The sequence below is a fragment of the Epinephelus lanceolatus genome, chromosome 10, assembly GCF_041903045.1.
Source record: "Epinephelus lanceolatus isolate andai-2023 chromosome 10, ASM4190304v1, whole genome shotgun sequence".
In the NCBI taxonomy this organism is placed as follows: Eukaryota; Metazoa; Chordata; class Actinopteri; order Perciformes; family Serranidae; genus Epinephelus; species Epinephelus lanceolatus.
This window is the reverse complement of record NC_135743.1, coordinates 16,669,510-16,693,005: the sequence shown is the minus strand read 5'-3', so window position 1 is coordinate 16,693,005 and position 23,496 is coordinate 16,669,510. Positions and strand designations below refer to the sequence as shown.

The 23,496-nt window shown below is 40.0% G+C and overlaps 2 protein-coding genes across 3 annotated transcripts; one reads left to right on the top strand and one right to left on the bottom strand.

Moving 5' to 3' along the window:
- Positions 1–1,987: 1,987 nt before the first annotated feature.
- Positions 1,988–16,724, bottom strand: dedd1 (death effector domain-containing 1). Of its 2 annotated transcripts, XM_033640116.2 has the most exons (7): positions 16,418–16,724; positions 15,884–16,071; positions 14,538–15,055; positions 14,259–14,387; positions 13,651–13,791; positions 3,639–4,013; positions 1,988–3,320 (listed from the first exon to the last, which is right to left on the bottom strand). In XM_033640116.2, the coding sequence occupies exons 3-7, from the start codon at positions 15,010–15,012 to the stop codon at positions 3,307–3,309; spliced, it is 1,134 nt and encodes a 377-aa protein (XP_033496007.2). In that variant the 5' UTR covers positions 15,013–15,055; positions 15,884–16,071; positions 16,418–16,724; the 3' UTR covers positions 1,988–3,306. The 2 variants fall into 2 exon arrangements, with proteins under 2 accessions (XP_033496007.2, XP_033496006.2); XM_033640115.2 differs by having other exon boundaries at positions 1,988–4,013; positions 16,418–16,721.
- A 166-nt stretch (positions 16,725–16,890) lies between these two features.
- Positions 16,891–21,205, top strand: rabac1 (Rab acceptor 1 (prenylated)). Its single transcript, XM_033640002.2, has 6 exons — positions 16,891–17,009; positions 18,446–18,581; positions 18,886–19,098; positions 19,406–19,503; positions 19,836–19,937; positions 20,218–21,205. Exons 2-6 carry the CDS (start codon positions 18,460–18,462, stop codon positions 20,304–20,306), a joined length of 624 nt encoding a protein of 207 aa, XP_033495893.1. The 5' UTR covers positions 16,891–17,009; positions 18,446–18,459; the 3' UTR covers positions 20,307–21,205.
- Positions 21,206–23,496: the final 2,291 nt, after the last annotated feature.

Below are 23,496 nucleotides of genomic sequence, written 5' to 3'. Positions count from 1 at the left end.
CTAAATCAACAAGAACAGGCCTTGAAATGTACAATTTATTTTGCTATGTTGCACAGCATAAATGGCTGCAATAGATAGATTATTAACTTTAACTAAAAACAATGGTTACTAAAACAAATGGTAAATCATAAATAAATCAGTTTATTTCTGTGTCTTTGGGTGTAATTTTGAGGATCCCTCACTGCTCTCAAATGCTGTCATGAACTAATTAGAAAAAGCCACCAGTCGCAGTGCTTGCTTAGATTTCCGAGTGAAATGAGGTGACTCTTCAAAGTGCCCTTTAGCCGACATTTACATTATTTATTCATGTGCTCGAGGACTGTGTTGGTCTACATCAGAGGACTTAATTATGTCCAAAGAGGTCCGGCGATAAGTCAAAGACCCCATTTCATATCATAAAGAATAAATTGTTTATATATAAAATACATGTCTTTATGTTACATTGAAACAAACTACATATAGTCCTACTTAATCATCTGTACTATTTCTTAGTAATATTAGCATCCCAAAAAATATACAAGTTAACATAAGTAAGGAATTAAATGCTCCCTCTTTATTTTTGCCCTACATGATAAGATTTTGCGGAGCAGCCATATAATCTTTGTAAAAAAAAAAGAAGAAAAAAAAAAGAAAAAGAAAAAAGGATAATGTCATACAGAAAAGCATGGCATTCATTTTCTCTAAAAAGCTTAATGAGAAGTGCACAATTTCAAATGAGGACTGGACTTTAGCTGTAAGGATATTGGCAATGTAATCTGTAAGGTAATTTGAAAACAAAATTAGAAGCACTTTAAAATCCATTTTAGTGATGGCCAGAAAATAGCCTTACAATAGGCGTCACTCAATGTGACTGTAGTAAGAATCCTTCCCAACATCAGCTTTATCACCGTTATTTTTGTGGATAAAAATGGCAGCTAAATGTCCAAAATATTACTTGTGTGTGTAAATTGTTCACAGTTTCTTCACCTGAGATTGATGACTTTTTCAATGGAATTTTAATTACCATCTATGGGAAATTATCTCACAGAGATTAAATATAATTTATTCTACATACTGTTTGCAAAAATTTTAGTGTAAACGTTTAGTGTTTGCACTCAATATGATGCAAAGGAAAAGGCTAATTTTTTTGGGAGAAAAAGTATGCCTTGCATCACACGACTCAAGACGCAAACCAGCAGTTTCATGTCATTAGGCCATTACATACGCATTAATTGCTGGGCCTTCAAGCAAGCGAATTGTACAAGTAAGGGAGGAAAATACAGCACAAGGGTAGGTAGTTTGATAAGATGTTCGAAGCACACACCATTCTTCGGTTTCATCGTGCTGACAGCTTAGAGCAAGGAGAAATAATTAAGGATCTGATCCACGGTGACCTGCATTCGATGGACCTCTTCAGACCGTTTGGGGGCAGGGAGAGGGCACACTCCTTCTAATACAGGTACGGAGGGTGAAGGACCGGGAAAAATGACAATTCAGAAAACTGGGGAAAAATAACAGAAACAAGCACTATAACAAAATGTGAGACGGAGATTCGAGATAAGACAGAGGGATTTCAGGAGATAAGATGTGCTCAGTTTAAGAGGTTTCAGTTAGATTTTTAAAAGACTTACTTTTATAACTTCCTACAGGCAAAACAGCTGGAAAACACTCACATACACATTGTGCTGGTGATAATTTATCTTTTCATTCTCTTTATATTTTTTTAATTTTTTTAAACTGTTACAGCTATCTGCTTGGTTATGAGTTCGGTTTTAACAAGTACTTCAGGTATCCAACAGCTTGTCTGTAAAAGATTGTTTCCTATTTGATATTAACAACGTTGATAATGAGGTGACATTTTATTAAATTTTTTAGTGGGGGTGTGAGTAATGCAAACGTGAGACGTGTTTCCAGAACGTTCTTCTCTTGCACGACACCGACGGCCAAGATTAAACTTGTAGTGGTTTTGGTTATTGACAAAATAGACATCAATAATTAGGAAAACAAACAGCTTTAACGCCATCAAAGCTTTATTATCCACCCAAAATAATATCTCATATATAAAGATTTCCACAAAAAGAAGTGGCATAACAAAAGAAATATTTCTTTAACAAAAATGTTCTCCTGGATTAGTTTCTTTTTCTACTATAAACAATACAATTATACTTTCACAAACTTAGTATGAAAAACACAATGAAGTAAACATGGAAATATGTCCTTTGTCCCTCCCTCTGCCTAGCCCTGCACTTCAGACAGTAGCAAGTCTGCCTGCTTAAGTCGTGCCTGTATGAAGGGACTTAGAGGAGGGGCCTTATTGATCGTCTTCTATGAGTGAAGTCTAGGCATTAGTTCCAGCAGGGTGGGTAGACAGCTGTCCGTGAGCCACTCTACTGGGCCTACATAGCAGGGCTGAGTGGAGCTGGGATGTGCACTTTTGATTTTGATCTCCCCAACATCACTTCTATTGACCGACGCACTGTCCTGTGCTTTACTTGCTGAGAGAAGCACTTGCTGAGGCCTAGCTGGAAGCCCAGACACAAGCCACCATTGCATTATCCTGGGTTGCTGTTGACAAGCTTGGGATGATGAATCTTCCATGGTCTGCTGAGGCCTAGCCCTAATCACTGCTGTCATCTACTGGCAACTGCCGTATCCACTGACCACGGCAATCACAAGTCGGGTTATCGTGGCACACAGGGCTGAGAATCCCAGTGTTTGTTATCTAGGTGTATTATGCGTGGACTAGGCTCTCTAAAGTTGGACACAGAGGTCAATCTGTACTGAGAGCAGCCAACTTTTTTCATCTGTGTTCAATTCTCTCACATTCTTAAAGATCAGAAACTTTTCTTGCTGTGTTTCTTTGTTCTTTAAATCAGTTTTAATTTTTTTTAAAAAGTGCCAGTTAACATGATAATTTTTCTTCAAGTATAATGTCAATGGAACCCAAATGACTGTCTAATGGTGAAGTGTGATTTGTTGGGTTGTCGGTTTGTATTTTGAGAATTTCAAGAGCCATCTTGAAATCTGAAATCACCTTTCCATGAATAAATGTGGACAAAATGGTCAACAAATGCTTGATTTCAGTGACTGATCTGATTGGGGCCCATTTAGTCTGTGTCAACGTACAGTCTGGCATGTGGATGTGTTCATACTACATAGTTATTTGAGATATTTTCTGTAATCTGTGGCACAGCAGTTGTGTTAACCTTATTTAAGATGATAATGTTATGAGGGGCTTACCACTTCTTTAGGCACAGGCTTGCATGCTTCTGTTCTCACTGAGACTAAGAAGAAATATCTTGATACATCCTGTTTCATCCTGGTGTCCTACAAAGTAGCACCTGTGCATGAATCCCAAGGGAAAGCACATTGATTCATTATTATTCAATTTTCCTTCATAAATTGTGGTAATGTTTCAACAAAAAACTGACAATTCTGAAAATGTGAGGCCTGTAATGAACCTTAACAACCAATGGTAAGTGCTGCCATCTAGTGGTTATTACATGAATTGCACCTACAAAAGGAGGCCTCATAAATGCTTGAAAATTTACAACATAACTTTAAATAGCACCCCTAATATGTAATTCTTCAAAGTTAGTATAACACACCCAAAAGAGTCTTATCAGTCTATACAGCCAAGTGAGTCTCTGTGTTCCCACCATTACTGGTTGACAGCCTTCTCTTTGCTCTCAGCAGCGTTCGGCCCTGCTCGTAGTCATCCTGGTCCACACTGATCAGCAGGCGGACACCCTCCGTGCCTGCTGCCATCCTCAGGGAATCAGTGATGAAAACTCCCTTCAGGGCCTCCAGCAGAGCTCCGCTCAGGTAGTCACCCCAGAAGGCCTCGAGGTTGTCCAGCTCTGTGAACTTGATGTCGCACACGATGGAACCCAGGTCTCTGGCACGAAGCAGCGAGTTGGCCTGGCTGAACAACTCAAACTGCCGCTCCAGGGGCTGCCGTTTGTCCGATGAGACACCCTCGCGGAGTGCTGAATCATGCTCCAGGTATTCAGCACGGACACGTAGGCGGATATCTGATAATGGAAGACAGGAAGAAGCGGTGATGGAAAAAAGGGGTGACAGTGTGGTAGGGGAAAGTTGAGGGGTGAAATAATGATAGGGGACATAAGTACAGGGACATAAGTGAATAATGATGGAGAGGTATAGTGAGGAAAAGGGGGAGGAGAAAAGAGAAAAAGAAGAGTGGTGGGTGAGGAAAGAGGAGGAAAGGTCATGGAATAAGTGTAAAGATGGGAACAGTCAAATAGGAGAGGGCCAGGTAAAGCAACAGACAGGAAGGGAGGAAGGTCATGAAATCAAAACAAAAAGGAAGAGAAACAGGGGCAAGACAAAAATGTCAAAAGACAGCTCATTAGCTCCTCTATGTTAGCATTACATTAAGCAGGGGCTTAAAAATGGGGTTCAAAAGCACATTGTTTCCAAAAGGAGACTGTGACCCAATAAACTGACTTCTAACTGGACTGGAAATTGTACACTGAAATACGTCAGGATACTTCTCTTAACAAAAGAGCAAATATTATGGTGCAGCAGCGCAAAGCAAACTGATAATTATGTGAGGCAGTGGCGCTAGACCAACCCGACTGTGTGCATTTTTTTGTGCTAAATATTGCTGCAACCCATTCAACTTGTTCTTGGTGAATATGGCATGTTGGAGCACCCAGAGAAATACTCTGCAACTGAACCAGTGGTGTAGTCCCCTTTTCTTTCCAGGCAATTCAAAATGTCAGCTGTTAACTAGACGACAGTAATCAAGAGACTGATGCATGAGAACTTTGAGTGTGACATCCTGCGTGGCTTACATAAGTCATGGTTCAAGCTCATGTGATGAAAACATTCAAATTCTTGTTGTGCCAGTAAGGAGAGCAACTTAGCAGTGTATCGAGCGGCTTTCTGTTCCAAACTGGTGTTTGAAAGCAGCAGGTTCATTCTGACCAACGTGTTAAATGCTGAGAACAGATAGCTGCTGGAGATCCGCAGTAATAGGATTGGTGGTCATGCAACAGCACAGCGAGAAAGATCAGAGGATACATACTGTACTGAGTAAGAGCACCGCTGAGATCGTCCCCCATGTCTATTCCAGAGCTTCGCGTGGAAACCAGCTGCTGACGACTTTTGCTGCAACAAAAATCCACGCCTCCCACTCAAAACCCCTTTAGTAGAGGTAAACAGTATTTACTACAAATGATATCCGTTTCACTAGAAACATCCTCATCAATGTCTCATTGCAAAGGTAGCAACATTTTTTGAGGAGTTTTAAAGCCATAGTTGCATCAACTAAAACGTGTTTAATGCTCTCCATTAGACATTTTTAATAAAGGTGAAACCATAATAGGGAAATAAAAAGATGTCTTTGATGGGAAGACATCAACTGGAGTCTCAGTTAAGGTACAGAATCATTAAAACAGTGCATCAAGGACCTGACTTGAACACTTATCAAGGTCCACAGTAGCTATGATTCCACTGATAAATGTTTCAACTCAAGAGTCACGTTTACCCCCTCTTCAGTCATATTTTGTTTGGAGCTGCGGGGAATGGCACAAGACTCCAGAGGGATAAAGTTGGGAAAATGTCAACATTAGAAATGCAAATGTTGAATTAAGGCATTGATTTTGCATGTCTTAACATTTGTAGGAGAGCGATAACCAAACACTGGCATTTGCATCCCTGCTTCGTAAGGCTGTAATTAGATTACTATAAAAACAGAGGACTGGATCAAAGGAGACGCTTAATCGATATAGTTTAGGAAATGTTTAAAATATGCAGGGTTGGAGATAAGACTTGCAGATGGAGGGTCATCATTCAGTTTACTCATGCAAAAGAGGCAAAAATATTTTCTTCATAGAGGCATTATGGTACAAGAACATGAAACACTGACATTTTACAGAGACATTTGATTGTGATCTGACAAATTATCAAACTTAAAAACAACTCATATTATTCTGCCTTTTTTCAAGTCAATCCAATGACAATGCACACAGATACAAGTCTGAAACATTATTTTGTTAGATAATAACTGTCCTCAGAGAACGTAAAGCACCAATACCAAGTATTCATCCCTCTTTTTATGTTAATTGTTTTACAACATTGATTAACAGTGGATTGCGAACAGCCAGTGAGTCTGCTTCATGCCAAAAACTACATCATTGGCATTGTAAATTTCTGCAAACCACAAATATGTTACATTTATATGTTTCATACATATCATATTTTAGTTTCTAAGACATAGTATTGTAGGATACGAACTGACTTTGTCATCAGGAGGAAGAGTGGAGTGTGGATGGCATGACATTTAAGCAAAACACCTGCCAGGCTGCAGAACACTGTTAAAAACAACAAATACAAACCACTTGTTTGTTATTCATTACTGAGATTCCAGCGGCTTTTTAAACCACCAAATGTGGGTGTTTTTTAACAAGCCATCCCTGTTTCCATTGGTGACAGTGCGACGAAAAGTGGTGGTTGTTTCCTGAAACTTTGCTGTATTTCTAGCTGGAATATACCAAGATAATGGTTGTTGTTTTACTGAGACATTTCTGCATTTACAGCCGGGACAGTGCCACGAAAGTGGTTGGTTTTTACCAAAACATTGCTGTGTTTTCTGCAAGGATTGTGCCACCAAATGCAAGTATTTTAAGCCCAAACGTGATCTTTTCCTAACCAAGACATGTAAAGTATCACTATATCCACTGCATAACAAATGTTACATACCCATGGTTTGCAGAAATGTACAATGCTAACATTTGTTCTGGGGACTGGGTTGAAGACAAACATTACAATCAGTATGAAAACTGTTAATGAGTGGTCACTCAACAGTATCAGTAAGGGAAAGAGTACAAAAAAGTTTAAAGCAACAATACCCTGAAGTGTAGAACAATCGGTCATGAAAAAATACGGTAATCTACAAAAAGCATGATGTACTTAAATATTGCATGTTGATGCAACAACGGGTGAAGATGGCCACTACAGAAGTGCCTAGAGAAACTCTGAACAAGCTGAGAGGGACTAAGTGAACACAGCTGTAGTGCAGAGGTCAGCATTGAAAATACAAATGCAAGACACTCTGAAACTTAAGTCAAAAGTTCGTTTGTATTCTGACAAAAAAGTTTTTTGTAATTTTGTATTATGTGTTTGCCATGAGACAATCATGGGTCACTGACAGAAACACACTATCCCCACTGTAAAGTGTGGTGGTAGCAGCATCATGCTGTGGGGATGTTACTCTGCAGCAGGCCCTGTATTGCTCAAGAAGGTAGAGGGTAAATTGAATGCAGCAAAATACAGACAAACCCTGGAGGAAAAACCTGCTGCAGTCTGCCAGCCAACTATGACAAAGATGTTCTTTTCAGCACAACATTCTACAAACCTGTGCAGATTTATTTTCACATTGACAAAGTCTTTATCTGATAATTTGTGTTAAAAAGGCATGCACTGTGATTCAATGCTGCAAAACAAGGAGAGGGAGTGAAAACATTTTGTTGTACAATATCCTTGCAAGAACATTGTAAAATCAGCAGTGACAGGATGTGTTCAAGGATTTCAGTATTCTGATTTATCACAAAATGTCAAAAAGGGCATTGGTCTTAAAAGGAGGTTGGAGTACTCCATGTCACCGAACTTTTTGCACTCTTATACAATATTAAGCATGGAAATATTAAGTTAAAGCACTGTTAACAGTTCAACCTTTTGGACCATTACACTGTTTGAAGGCTGTGGCTATGATAAACAACCGCCCTTCATGCAATTACTGTATTTATGGATGGCCACCATTTCAGCCTTCCCATTTCATACTGAGCAGGATGGAGGTAGAGATAGTGGCACTGAGGAGAAGGCCATTTAAAACCACAGGAACACAATGATAGTCATTTTGTTAGGGTTACAGAGCACTTCACGCTTCATCAGACACAGAGACATCCACTTAGACAGGACATTAGGAAGCACAGCTTTCATTTTCTCACTTTAAACACCAAGCCCGTTTGGCTTCCTCCATCTCAACCCCCCACCCCCTCCAAAAAAAAAGTTTAAGTACCCATTTACGAGGAGTCACTTGGCACGGAGAGCTTCAACTCTTTATCGATCCGTTTTTCTGCTGAATGACTGACCAAGAGAGTGGAGAGTTAGGGGAGCATTGAGAGACGGGCAGACAGAACTCTCTCTTTTCCCCCCATAGACAAAAATCACTCTCTGTACCATTTTGCGTAGTTTGAGCATTTAGAGTTCGTTCTCTCCTTCTGATTGTGTGTAAGGATACTGTTTTCCTGACACACAGGTTGGTCTGTTTAGAACTGCGAACACAGAGAAAGGAGAGAAAGAGAGAAAGAGACAAGCACAAGTGGGTTGGACATCTGTCGACTGGGTCGTTTTTTCAACATCAAGCAGGCATGGCACAGCACTCACTTCTCTTAGTTGTAATGAGGTCTGAGTCAGGGCAATAGTTGGTACTGACAAGTTAATCAGCTCAGCTTTACTGTAGCTCTACAATATAACATGGTAGTGTCTAAGTGGGATGCTTAGGACGACTCTTACCCTGACCAATTCCCTTACCCTCACCTTCACCAACCCATTATTTAAGATCCAACCATAACATTAATCAGAAATGTCCATTAAGCCAAGTAAGGGCCTTCACAAGCACCCCATTTAGATAGTACAAAACTGCTACTGAGCTGAGGCTACAAACACCTTATGGGCATTTGTAACAGCAGTTGTCATTGTCAGAATGTAATTGAGATACTTCACTGAAAATGATCTGAGAGATGAATCATGACAAGAAAAAAGTATTTGAGGTCTGTTTAAAGCTAGGGGCCAGCATTGGACTGAACCGCCCTATCTATCTCTGCTCCCTCTTGACAAACGCACACCCAGGGCTCACACAGGGCACAGAGATAAGATACAGCAGGAGCTTCCTTCAGCAGAGCACTGTTGGGTTATTTTCCTCAGAACTGCATGAGTAAAAAAGGTTACACGGGCATTTTTGAAACAGCCGGCTGTTGGCAGCCATTTTAGAAAATTTTTGAAATGGAATACAGGACGAGTGTCTGTGCCAAATAAGCATTCGTCTTTTAACTTGAGACTCCAGAGCTGGCTTACGTGAAGTTTCACTTAGCCAGTATGAACACCATTGACTGAATCTTGAGGCAGATGCTTACAACCACTTGTAATGAAGATAGTGTGAGAGGAGAGGATGGCCCCACAAGATTTCCCACATGTGGCACAAGCTGGCACCTTCACAAACATGTCCAACATATTTTTTCTTTTTGCAGGTTTTAGACTGGGCATTATTATTTCAAGTTAAGCACTTAAGTGTATTAATTCATTGTTCTGCACTGAGATTAGAACATCCATCCTGTCGGTCTTCCAGCCCCCTTTTTAATAACAAATACAGAGAACTGCCACCTGCTGGTATAGAGTAATTTCCTTTCATGCAGGCGCAGAATGTTTTTGCTCACTGGCCATTGGCTGTAGTCGCTGTGGACTGTGCAACTGTTTTGCCACAGGTCACAGGTGATGAGAGGCACCACAAAGGTCAACCTTCTTCACCACTAGTTCTTTGATGTCGATTGGGGGCATCTGGCCTTTAAGATCTAAACTCTAACCATTAAGTTAATTCAAACCTTCACCACAGATAATCTTAAGATAAACTAGACAAAAGCAATTAATTGTTGTCTTCCTGTTTCATTTACAGAATATATTTACCATCAATTTTTTGTTGCTGTAAATGGTATCAGGACCAGTCCTAAATCATGTTCCCACTCTTGTATTACCATTGCAGCTCTGATAACAGCTAAAGTCTTTCCAATTTTACAACCATGATTTACTTTATCACAACTCGTGTAACACAAGTTGCAAACTCCATTTAAACAGCATTTAAGAATATGCAAAATTTAAATTACATAAGAGTACACTGGAATGATTAGCACTGAGCTCCCCAGTTAAGTATTAACCTGGCTGGTAGAGATCAGTTGTCATTATAATCAGCAACGTCAAGCGACTAATCTTCTGTAACATCAGACACATTAAAGATAAGTTTTCTTTTTCAACATAGTATACAAAAAATATCAACTTCTGTTTCTTTTGTCACATGACTGCACAACTGTGAAAGTTTTTTGTGTGTAATCAAATTCCTCCTCCACAAAGTCGAAGTCTGGCAAAAAGTCAGCCATTATTCTATAAATCTTTCATAAAATAAATGAACGAACTTTTCAGGCTACTGTCCGGTTCTGCCTTCCAGCTGTTGTTGCTTGTTCTCGCGAGATTTCAGGCACGGTATGAGATAGCTGCTTGTTCTCGCGATATTTCGGCCGCGCTTTGGAAAGCAGAGCTAAATGGTAAACAAACATGGCACCACACCGGTAAGGTAAGACAACACGTTTACATGTCATTTTCTATATGTTCTCTGACATTTATTCTAACGATATGAGGCGGTCTTTGTGGAAAAAAAGCATGTTTAGTGGACAAACTTTGCACTTGAAAGTTGCCCGTTCACTTACGTTTTAACAGGTCTGACGCTACTATGCGCCCCGGCTGTATCTAGGCTAACGGCTAACATGCTAACTATTATTTTTATGTCACTAGTCACTTGAAACAAATTTAGGATGATAGGAGACAGGTTGAAATAAACTGAAATTTCCCTTTAATGCTAACTGGGTTACAGAGACAGCAGTTAGTTGGCCATGTTTGTGAAAATGTGTCAAGTTCACCAGGGTTATTATCCACAAAGAATATCAGGAAATTCAACGTGCATTTCTCTACATATATCCCCATTATTGTGGTTTTAGTGAGATCAAATGAACTTAGAGTTGTCCAGAGATTTTCATTGAAAAATCAAGTTACGAAAACAGCAGAAAACTCTTTGGAAATCTTTGAGGCTTGCTGCTGAGGACTCTGTCAGTTCCGTGAAACACTGACACCAACAACCCATGTCAAAAATAGATAAGGAATCATCCACAGTGCACAACACTAAAGACGTTTCCTGAGGGGGATAGGGTAGGGGGCAGCTACATTATGATACACAAGCATTGAATACAGAGCAAAGTGGCAGCACCAACCCCTGCTGTAACAAGGGGGAGAGCCTCTTTTACCTTAGGCATCGGCCCAGACTCGTGAGCGAGCGCATGACTGAGTTGATCACGCACACTGCGGTATGTATGGACTGAGTGGAGTGACAGACTTTTTTGTTTTGTTCCTCAGTCTCTCCCTCTGTCTCCATGATCCACTGTGTCTTAGGTTACTCGATCTGAGTCACAATCCTGAGTCAACCTGGTGGAATCAAATGTGGAGTCAAGACAGCAACATGTTTATAGTCACAGGCACATTACGCATCTTGAATAGCTAAGATGGGCTGTCTTCATTGTTAGATGATTTGTTTTTGTTTTTTATTTTAAATCGAGTAAGAATCATCAGTCCTTTTTTTTAGTAAGTATTTCTGACCAACAGGCAATGATGGACGTTCAAAAGAAATGATTCAGAAGGTCTACATGAATGACAAAGGAAACTTCACACAGAAGGCAATTGATGTTAGTGTTATCTCAACCTTAGTGTGCTTAGAGAAACTAGCATTGATTGATATAAAAAAAAGGCAGGCAACAGTTGAAACGTGGAACAGAACATTGATATGGATAATAAAGTGCAGCTTTCCAGTGGAGTTAGATTGTTTCGAATAACTGCTCAAAGAATTTTTCAGGATGATATGTGAGGTTTGACAGTTGACTCTTGTGACAACTTAGTATCAAGCGTGACAATAAATCAGAACAAGGGCTGCATCTATTGGAGACTGGATGACTTCTTTCAGCAGAGTAGACAAAGGGGACAGGCCAAAGCCTACCAGTCTGCGCTCTCATCAATAGCAGCAGCTGAATATAGTTCAATGGGTTAGAGAAAAGGTAAGATGAAGGGAAAAGAATGTAAAGATGGAAAAATAGACAGGGCACAAAAATGTCCCTGATGTTGCATGTTTAATTAAGACAGTTAAGGAGATACTGTAAGTCTAAACTCAACAGTCAGACTGTGACAATGAAAACACCAGGTATTAGTATTGAAGGAGATGCCAGTCAACTGAAACGGAAGTGCGAGCATTTCTTTGTGTCCAGCAGTTGGATCAATTGTGTGACATTTTTTGCTGAAGTTGTAAATCAGAAAAAGTCCTTGAATTTCTGTGGTGTTTGTGATGTCAAGTCAGCATCTGCTGCACAGTTAGTGAACAAGGTGTTGACTTTCTGGTGCTATGAGAGACTAAATTGAATTGTCCATAGCATAATTGTAACTTCGCTAACAAGTAAGTTTGACACAAGCGCTCACACGCAAACCTCATAGTGTATTCAACAATTAAAGTGTGGACTATGGGGCTGGGCAATGTATTGATATTACATTGATAGTGAGATAAAAGACTAGATATCATCTTAAACTTTGAATATGTGTTGTCCTTTCCTGGTTTTAAAGGCTGCATTACAGTTAAGTGATGTACTTTTCTGAACTTAACAAACTGTTCTAGCTGTTCTATCTATCTTTAGCCACTTAATCAAAAATATATCCACATTACTGATGATTATTTATCAAAGATCTCAATGTGTAAATATTTTGTGAATGCACCAATAGTCAACCCTACAATATTGTCGCAATATTGATATTGACGTATTTGATTAAAAATCTTTTGATACTTCATTTTCTCAACATCACCCAGCCCTACATGATGATATCACCAAATTCACAGTTAAGGTCTCCAATATTTAGCTTCATGTTCTAATGCTGTCAGATGGGTTTCAGTAAGTGTCACACTGGGATAAAAAAATGTTTTCCCATTGACACTGGCATACCTGGCAAAGGTGTCCTTCAATTAGATTCAGTGCAGTTCAGAGGCCACTGTATGCTTGTCTAACAGTGTTAGTGTGGCTGGTGGATTGGCAGCTGGTATTTAGGACCAAATGGATTATAGTAAGCAGTCTGTTTTTTCTTAAGTGTGTTACTGTTAATTTATTATGTTGATCTGTTCTGTACGACATCTATTGCACGTCTGTCTGTCCTGGAAGAGGGATCCCTCCTCAGTTGCTCTTCCTGAGGTTTCTACCGTTTTTTCCCCGTTAAAGGGTTTTTTTGGGGGAGTTTTTCCTTATCCGCTGCGAGGGTCCTAAGGACAGAGGGATGCCGTATGCTGTAAAGCCCTGTGAGGCAAATTGTGATTTGTGATATTGGGCTTTATAAATAAAATTGATTGATTGAATTTATTGTTAGTAATATGCCTCTCTTCCTCCTCTTTACACGTATCTTTCTACACAGACAACAGCAAATGCATACAGTTGAGTCATTGCTTTACAATGCAAATTTTCATAATGAGTTAAAAATAAAACACTAGACACACAAGGTTTTTGTGCCTTGAGATGTTTGAGGATTGCAGTGTGAAAAAATAAAATTAAAAAATTTAGACTTCATGTGTAAAACTCCTTAACTCAAATGGAAGTTCAGCGTAGACAAACAACATCAAAATTGAGAAGACAAAACAGGAAATGAATTGTTAACACACTGAAAACAAAACTAGAGCCTATGTGGTTAACAAAAAGACAGGAAAATGTTGTGTAAAAGAAGATGGCGGGATGAAGATAGGAAGGCAAGAAAAGAAAAGCTAAAAGACAGACAGGTTAAGAACACAGGGGCTACACTTACCGCAGGATTCTTTATGTGGCCGTGGCGGTGGAAGCAGTGGCGGGCCCTGTCTGCTTGTTTTCTTGGGCCTGCGGCTCCAGCCATTTCCCCTCTTCTTCCTCCTCCTCCTAGCAGATGGCCCAGGCATTGGAGGGTAAACTCCTGACAGAACATAAATGAAATTAGTTTGTACAGTTAGACAATAAGACATAAGCATGGATGGAGCTGTATTTGCTGTTTTATTTCTGTTCCTATCTGCCCTATTTCTGTTCATCACCCCATTTTTTTATCTGTTTCTGCTGATATTTGATCAAAACATACTTTCTGTCCCCTGTAGAAGGTTCCCCACAAGCTTAATGTATGTAAATTAGCACCAAAGTTGGACTACATTTTAACCTGGGGGAAACTACTTCAACTTAAATGCTGTACATGTACATTCCTAGCACAACAGAGGGACTGAACAAAGTGTCAGAAAGGATGCCATTGCCTCTTCACCAAAAAACAGGTCCTGGCTTTAAGTGCAGTGTAAAAATCTGACATGCTGTCAGGAATGATAAACACTGACACTGGACAGTCCCATTTCTTGACTGATTAAAAAGGTTTGTGTAAACACTGTAGGCTATACTTACCAGTTCTCAAATGCTGTGTGAAAGATGAAAGAGGTATTTCTGTTGGTCTGTAGCTGTGTTGCATTCCAGAGGCAAACACCACCTCTCTATGCTCTATTCCATAACTTTGTCCAAATCTCTCTGGAGACACTGTAAACAAAACAATCATCAAGCTTATTAGGGCAGGAATGCAGTTATGGCTGGCATGTTCTAGCACGCTATCGTAAAGTGAGGCAACTTTGAAAGCACGCATCATAATCTCAAAATCTGGTAATGAGCACCCCTATGACTAATCCTCACCTGTCCTCCTTTTCTTATGGGACACTAAAGGCAGCAGATCATGACGTGTAAGGACTCTGAGTAGTTGCATTAGTGGCTCCAGGTTGCCATCACTGAGGTATCCTCGCCTCTCCAGTTCCAACAACAGGTCAAGGCCAGTCTTGGGCTTATATGAGGCTACAAAGGGATGCTGGGAGCCCTGAGGCTTTGACCGCATCCAGGCCTTTAGAAGCTCAGGACTCGGGGACATGCCCATGTCATTTGGATCGCCACCACAGGGCTCAACTGTCCAACCAGTTGGATCAAAAGGGTGTGGTGCAGGACAGGTTTCATCAAGAAGGAATGACAACACTTCAATGTCAGTCTCTGTCAGCTGACAACCAACTATTTCAAAGACCTCATGGAGAGACAGCATCCCATAGTAGTTCAGGCACTCTGTTTCATCCCAGTAAAGTGAGTCCCTGAGTGGACACCCTGGGTGATGCACTGCGGCCATGGGTCTGCCTACAGCCCCTCTCCACCTTCCCACCTGTGTCAAACTGTTCAGGATAAAAACACAAACACACAAGGCGTCCATTAGACATTTAAAACTCTAACTTTCCAGCTGAGAAGTCAGGAAATAACAGCATATGATTTGTAACCAGTCGCTTAGCACAACGAGGCATGCAGCCACCAAAACAAGTTATGCTGTACTTTACTGCAATATAATTGTGCTTGCTTTTCTTGTAGAAATTACAACTTTTTCACCTAAGTTTGAACTCTCTATGCACTCACTGGTTCCTCTCAGCGGTTTCAAAACAAAATTGCGTGAATTTATACACAGTGTTCGAAATGCCAATGTCAAGGTGTGTCTTAGCTGGTCTTTGTTATCACGTGTAGCTGCTGTTTTTGGAGTTTTTATGGTTCATTTCTAGTATATATTAACATACTTTTAGGCTTTTCTTTGTAATAATCTTATTTTGTGTTTAATAATGCTTGCTTTAGAGCTTTACATCTTTAATATCTATATTTGTTCTGTGTTGTCTCACTGTTAACTTACGTTGCTGCCTGTCTTGGCCACGACACTCTTGAAAAAGAGATTTTTTTTTCTGGGTAATTAAAGGTTTAACAAAAAAAAAAAAAAATTACAGTGAGACGTTAAAGTGAGTGGCTCCTTGAAAAGCTTGAAAACATCATGTCTCGACAAATGGCAGCCAAAAGCTGTAACCCATATTCCTCGTAAACTAGCAGCTAGCAAAAAAAAAAAAAAAAAACACCAGCACGCCATTTACGCTAACATGTTAATGTTATGGTGACATTTCAGCGTCACGCTCGTGCTGCCGTCTACATTGTTTCAAAGCCCGTTTTAGCAAGCTCAGCAGACTTACCTGTTTTCGGAGTCACCTCGACTCCGTCTTGAAACATGCAATGGTAACTTGTATCAGCTGTGAATGAGCTTTGTCGTCGTCGTAAGGCAGGTGGAAGTCAAGGAGACTAACGTTAGGCGTTCCTCCACCACCCAGCAGCAAACGTTGGAGCAAATTACCCCCTTGGCATGTTACGTAATAACGTTTCTCTGTGGGGGAAAAAAAACATGACAGGCATAAACAATACGCCCTTCAACAGCTGTTTTGCTTAATGACCCAGCTTAAAGAAAATAACTAGTACTAAACCTGGTGCAATATGACACATTAAGCATATATCCCCTTCACTAAGTGAAGAAATTTCCGATGCATTAGCTATAAAACATACAAACGGATATTAACGGTTATGTTTAGCTAAGAACGTTGTTAGCTAACGTTAGCTACACACGGGCCGTAATGGAGACGGGTCCCCCTCGGTGATATCAATGATAACGTAAATACAAACTGATATAAAATTGTTCGGTGCATTTTAAAGTGACAATTAAACAGTTAATGTACCTTTAGACTTGTCGTTCCTCGTCAAGAGCGTTGGATGGTATGTCAACTCCCACAGCACCGTGCAGCAGCACTGACAGCTGCACAATAACACACAGAGAAACCGACCAATCACAGCCCTCCGCCTGTTCGATGACGCTCGGTCACGTTTTAACTTTACTGATCTGCGGTCAGATTTTCTCCACGAGATCCTTGTCGAGTCGGTTGAACTGGGAAAAAGACAGCCGATCCCAAGTCTGCTGTTTGAGTTGCATTGTCAGAGAGGTTATCGCTAGGAAAAACAGAAGTCCTGGCAGTTTTCATCCCGTAAAACATCGCCTCCCATACAGAAAAGCCATCATGAACTCACATGACAACATTTAACTAATATAAAATATTCTACAAAGTAACGTAGTTCTATGTCTTACTCACCAAAACGAAGCTTGACGAGCAAACAGAAAAACAAACACCCCAGCAGAGGATGGGTGCTCCCCGGTGCTGTCACTAGGTGGCGGTGTTTTTCACCCAGACACCAGGAAGTTAAATAACATCCACATCACATCCGTGAACCAGAACAGCAACAAAAGGTCTGAACCAGTCCCACCCAAGTTCTGCTGTAAGTATACTTTGTCAAACGATAATACTTCAAACAGGTCTGGTCTTCTTTCTGTTCGTCTTTAAATAACCACCCACCAGCGTGTTCAACATCTCAGTGTAACATTTATCTATCTGCCGGGACCTGTACAGTAGTGGAGATGAACATTAGCAGAGAAGCTAACGTTAGCTCTTCAAACAACCAGCAAAGTTGTTTTTGCTAGTTATGGTTTATTAGTTTAACTGTAGATATGTACGTATTTTAGCAACGCTATCCATGTTACGACATACATAGGTACTTAAAGGATGTATGTTGGCAACAGTATCTTGTGTATCCTGTTTTTAGTGATGTGGCAGTGGCCAAGCCCTTTATTGACTAAAATTTTCCATTAGCCACTGCACTGTAGCAACATCCCTTTACTACTCTGCATGATTTGTTAAGTGTAGGTATCTAACTGCTGTTATATACGAATGAGTTACACATTAGTTACTAACTTGCTTATTGATCCAGCGTACAATGTCTTACTTTTCATATGAAATACTGAGGCACTCGCTGTAACTCCACCTAACCATCATTATTCCTAATTGATTAGTCATACAGTAATTGCAGATTATATAATAACCCACTCTTCACCTTTGTAAAGTTATACCCAGCAAATGTTTGGTGTTTTGTATTTAATAATTGTCTGAATTGGATTTTATTAATTAGCCTATCTGACAAAGACAAAACAGATTAATCTAGTAAATGTGTCAGCACTAGGGTGATGCTTTACAATAATTTCAGGCCCTTAAAAATCTTTAAATGTCTTAATAATATTTATAGTAGGACTTAAAAGTCATCAAATAGTCTTACATTTGAATATGATAGGTGCCACAAACATTTAATCTAATTTTATTTATTCATCTTTTAATTTCATCTGTCAAAATGAGTCAGGCTCCTCTGCGTAAAAGTCCACATTTCTCGCTTTACAAATCTTTAAACCCACCACAGAACTAACTAATACGTTATGCTTGCACTTACCTGCTGGCAAAATGTAGATCAACCTAACTCACTCTGTTAACCATATTTCCTTTGTAAAACCTGCTTCTGCAAGGAACCACACATATATTATTATCCGTTATACTTACCGGCAATTTGTGACTAAGAAAAAGATGATTTGCTCAAAAAAGAGTCTTCAATAAAGAAATATCTTGAAAAGATGTTTTTAAAGCAAGAAATTTAAGTGTCGGCTAACTGTAGGCACCCTGGATCTGTTTTGCTGAGTATAATAAGAGTTTCTGTCAAAACCCCTTGTTGATACCCAGCACTATATCTTGCTTCTTTGTTGGTGCCTGATGAAACATCTGCTACATTGCCTACCCATCTTTGTAGACAAAAAAATGAATAGATGGAAACAAACAGCAGTGTTCAAATGGTATTCACTTTCTGATGTTTGTGTTATTATTGTTGCCTTGCAGCAGACAGTCTGTAGATGCCATCTGGAGTTCCAGTGGGGGAGAACTGCCTTGTAGACATGGACAGCAAGGCTGGAGATCTGTTCAGTGCCGAGGATGCTCATCCAACTGGCACAGGTGGAGGTGGAATCTTGGCAAAGTAAGGGCCTATATTTTTATTTTTATTGTGATATGTGCTAAATTCATCACACAATTGTAATGATAATGCTATTATCACAAGGGCTTGTCATTTTATGTTGCTCCCTTTAACCCTGTTGAGATATGCTGGAGTATTTGCTACTATTGTTTATCAGTGCAGCCAAATGATATGAATTAGTCTCTCATAACTGATATGTCAGAGCCATCATGGGTATTTGCAGCCTACAATTCTGTAGACTTGTTTATGAATTTCTTGATACTTCTCTCTGTTTTCAGTTCTGAATGTGTTTTGTCTCATTTCAAAGGCTCTGGCTGCCCAAAGGATTCTCAGCCAGCATGGCTAAAGAGTGGATCGACAGGCGTCGGGTGTCCATTCGACCTTGGTCCAGCTTTGTGGACCAACGCAAGTTTTCAAAACCCCGCAACTTTGGAGAGTTGTGTCAGAGGGTGGTGAAAAATGTGGAAGTGTATAACAGCAACTATACCTTCATCTTTCTGGGTCTCATCCTGTACTGCATGTAAGACAAACAAAGAGGAAATCATTTGTGTTGTTTTTGTTTTTCAGTGGGAATGTTTACTCTTTCTCCTTCCTAGCTCTTACTCACATAGTCTGTACCTGTAGTGTAGACACAGTCAAGAGCTTCCTGGGAGGGTTTTGGCCGCAGGGTATATTGGAAAAGAGAAAGAGACCGGTGTGCATGAGATCTGATTAAAAAGTAGAATATACAATCATTTAAGCTTTTAACTAAGACTAAACTCGATTTAACAATATGCCGCTAAAAGTAATACTAAACTGACTAGATTATTGGTGTTTCTGCTCCTCAGTATCAGCTCCCCTATGCTACTGATTGCCTTGGCTGTGTTCGCTGGTGCCTTCTACATAATTCACCTCAAGTCCCTGGAGTCCAAACTGGTTGTCCTCGGTGAGTAAAGCTGTCAGGTATGCCTTGTAGTATTGTCTCGATACTGAAAGTTCTTACTTTGATACAAAACCTAAAAAAATAACACAGTGGAATCATATTCTTATATGAATAACATAATCTTATATGTTACCTTTCTGTGATTATGACAGGTACAGAAACACATTAATTTAAGACTGTGTTTGGCTAGTAAAAGAAAATTAAATATATCATTCCTTTTATATTGATACCAGTCAACTGAAACATTCCTGCAAAGAGGCAGCACTAAAATATTTGTAATAAGTGGTGTTATTTTTTGTTGTTGTTGTTAAATCTGTTATTTTCATGTCAACCAGGCAGGGAGCTGAATGTCCCTCACCAGATGAGTCTAGCTGGAGCTGTTTCTCTACCTGTGTTCTGGCTGGCCGGAGCTGGAGCTGCAGTCTTTTGGGTTCTGGGTAAGCCAAACCTCATTAGTTGTTCTCGCCTCCTTTGATTTTCTGGGCCTGCAGAAATATTTGTTGCAGGCCTCATCAGAGCTCTGTAACAGTTGTGTTTTTTGTGATATTATTTCTGATCAAATCATTATACTGTAACATTCAGTGAAGTCTCTGTGTACGCATGTGAGCTCTATGACGCTAACGTAATTGTAAATGCATATGGACCCTCTGTCTAAGAAACACCTTCCTCCTCATTGCTTCACACTCCCCTTTTTACATTTGTCACGTCTCCCCTCAGGAGCGACGCTGTTTGTGATTGGCTCTCATGCTGCATTCCGTGAGCTGGAGGGGTCCGACATGGAAGAGCTCCTCATGGAGCCCGTGTGAAGAGCAGGCTGAACCCTCGGCAGGCGCTGGTCGACGATCAGTCATGACTCTGACCCTAAAATCATGTTAGCCCAGAGGGGTTGAGGAAGAGCTGCTCCTAGATTGGTTCCTTAGCTATGTGTGCATCCCATATTCCCTCTGTTAATGCACCTTGTCTTGCCTCTAATGTACATGTTGTTACAGACTGTATTGCCTTTCAATCGAACTCATTCATATGAATAACTTGCCATATGCACAAATAATTTGTCAATAAGTATTTAAGCACATGATCATACAGATGTTATGCCTTTCTCTGCATATATTATACCTCGGATGCCTCTGGTTTGTGTCAAATAGCCTCTCGCTTCCCTCAACGTCTCTTATTCAGTAACATATCTTTCCACTTATTAATCTCTAAGGACTGTCTGTGCTGTAGATATCCTGAGAAATAGCTTCTGTGTCTGGAACGTCAGACTGCTGCTTTCTTACGTAACGATAATGTAAATGCAACGTTTGCAATTCTAAACTTCTCAAAAATGATTAATTTTCCAAAGGAAAAGTGCCATGTAAAGCTTTAAAAATATTTATCTTACAATGACCATGCACAAAGAAAGCAAAACATTTCATTCAAGAGGGTATAAGACAAACTGGGTATGCCAGATAGCGTATTTAACATAGATAAAGGTCAGTACATAGTAGTGATGTTTTGTATTGGGGATGTTATGGTACTGTGGTGACTGTTTGTATGCATATTTATCAGCTCTACTTACAACATTCAGATCTGAAGGTCATTCTGTAAACCTGACACATTTCTTTTTTTGAAATTCACTTTTCATTTGTTTACATCTATCTGTAAGTCGGGTGTTTTTGTATTTAAATTACATTTTGGAAGTGCAATAAACCCCCTGATGTAAATATAACTTGAAGTCGATTCCTTGATATTTTGTCTCTAATTAATACAAGTGATTCACTCTATTCGGCCAAAACTACAACTGGCTCCTGTTTTTGCATCCATGGCAGGAGTTGGAGTGAACTCAGTGGCCCTCAGCACTTAGTCTGTACATTTTCTCATTATTCTGGTCGGGTGTGAATACACGGTGGAATAGGACAGTTCCAACTCTCATGTCTCCTCGTTTCTGTCTCTATCTCCAGTACACCAAACACTGCAGCACTCACCAACCCCCTCTTGTCCCCCCCTATGGACCCCCTCTTGTCCCCCTTTTTTCATGTGACCTCTGTGACCTATGCTCCGTGACAACACAGCAAGAGGACCCCATGCTCAAGTTGCCATGGCAATGACCTTGGAGGGCCCCAGTCAGACACACACACACTCGTCCAAAGACACACTCGCTTACACACTGCGGCAAAGGCGAGCGATCGATATTCTATTATACGGAGGGTGGCGAGGCGAGGGGGGGGAGAGAGAGGAGAGTCGCACTGCAGTGAGCTCACTGCAGAGACACAGGGGAAATTAGACAGCGGGTGAGGGTGTGAGTGTGTTTGTCAGTGAGAGTGACAGAAAATGGGTGTGCATGTGTGTTCGTATGTGTGTCGGCTATGTATGAGCAGGAGACGCTGCATTTGTCATTGGACAGTGGCAGAGCAGTGCCAGAAAGTTTCTGTGTTCCTCACTCAAAGGGACTGAACGTCCACAGCATGTGTGAAAGTGACCTCTCAGACCGCACAGTCCTTACCTCTCACATTATGAAGCTGTTTATTGTGTATAATTTTTTTGATTTGTGTACTAGGTGGGCAATAAGGGGCTCATTTAAAATAGATGACCCTTGTGGCACAGAGAGGTAGCACAATTACAGGCTGTTCCCACAAGATGAAAGATATACTGCCTTGCCTTATTTGCAGGAATGTAACCTTTTGAAAATAACTTTTATTAATCATAAAAGTTGCTATTCCTTCCTGAGCACATCATTCGTGTACTATTTTTGACTTCTTAAAAGTGTTGAAAGATGAGATTAGGGAAACAATAGAACATTATTCCCTTTGTAAGACTCTCCTCCTGACAGTGACTCTCATCCTGAAGCTCACGACTGACACATTTACAGAGAGGTTTGGTGCATTACCCTGGGCCGCTGCCAGCTCTTCCTCTTATGGCATGTTAACATCATGCAGTTTGCAGGTTGAAGTGCATATAAATTCACGACACTAGGTGGCATCCCATCCTCATATTTCTACTGTCTTTTACACCACTTCTGACTAAAATCAACAAATTTGCACCTTAGTGCGATGAAATAATGTCTGATAGTTTAATCTCATATTTGACTGTATGTACTGGAATAAGAGTGAGTCTGATATATGGGGTATTCAAGAGGTGGAACCAAGATGTTGTTTTGCAGATCACAAGTAAATTTCAAGTCTTAGCGCTCAAATCACAAGTCAAGACCCAAGTCCTAAACTTTGAGTATCAAGTCCCAAACAATTCATAATGTTCTCCACCAAACATTTTAACAAAATATGAACAATCTATTGAATTTACGATAATCATGAATGCTTTTAAAATTATATTCAGGTGTTAAAACAAAGTTGTTGGACTCTGTTTGTCACCCATAGTTTTGGTACCTGAACAAAATTATCTTTGGTATCTTTTTTCCCAGGTGTTGCTCAGTAACATAATGTTAGTTCTTCATGGTTTTCTCTTGCAACTTGTATTTTGCTGGATTGCTTCAAAACTAAGTGGATCTTGCAAATTAAGTGTTGACTTGCTGGGAATTAATAGTATTAACGTAAGTGGATTCAGGAAATAATTTGTGGCATACATAGTAAATAATGTACTTTTCAATCTTTGTGCGTGAGGGAAGGTATCAAGTCTTTTCAAGTCAAAAGGCCCAAGTCCAAGTGATGTCACTGGTGGTAAAGTCCAGGCTGAGTTGTAAGTATTTTTTGATTTTATTGAGTCAGGTAATCAATTAAGTAATCAAATTTGTGACTTGGGTCTGATTTGAGCCCAAGTTATGTGGCTCAAGCACTCGCATATCGGGTACTCCAATCAACAAAAATACTTCAAGGTATCATTTCATGTGAAATGTAAGAGGAGGTGTTATAATTAACATGTTACAACTGACAGTAATATGGCCTAACAATTAAATCTTATCATAGAGATCAACACATTTTTTGTGCAGGCTTACAAATCTAACAGGTTTCACAAAGCGGTCTTTGTTACAGGTCTATTATAAGAGATGGCATTAATTTCCTTTAA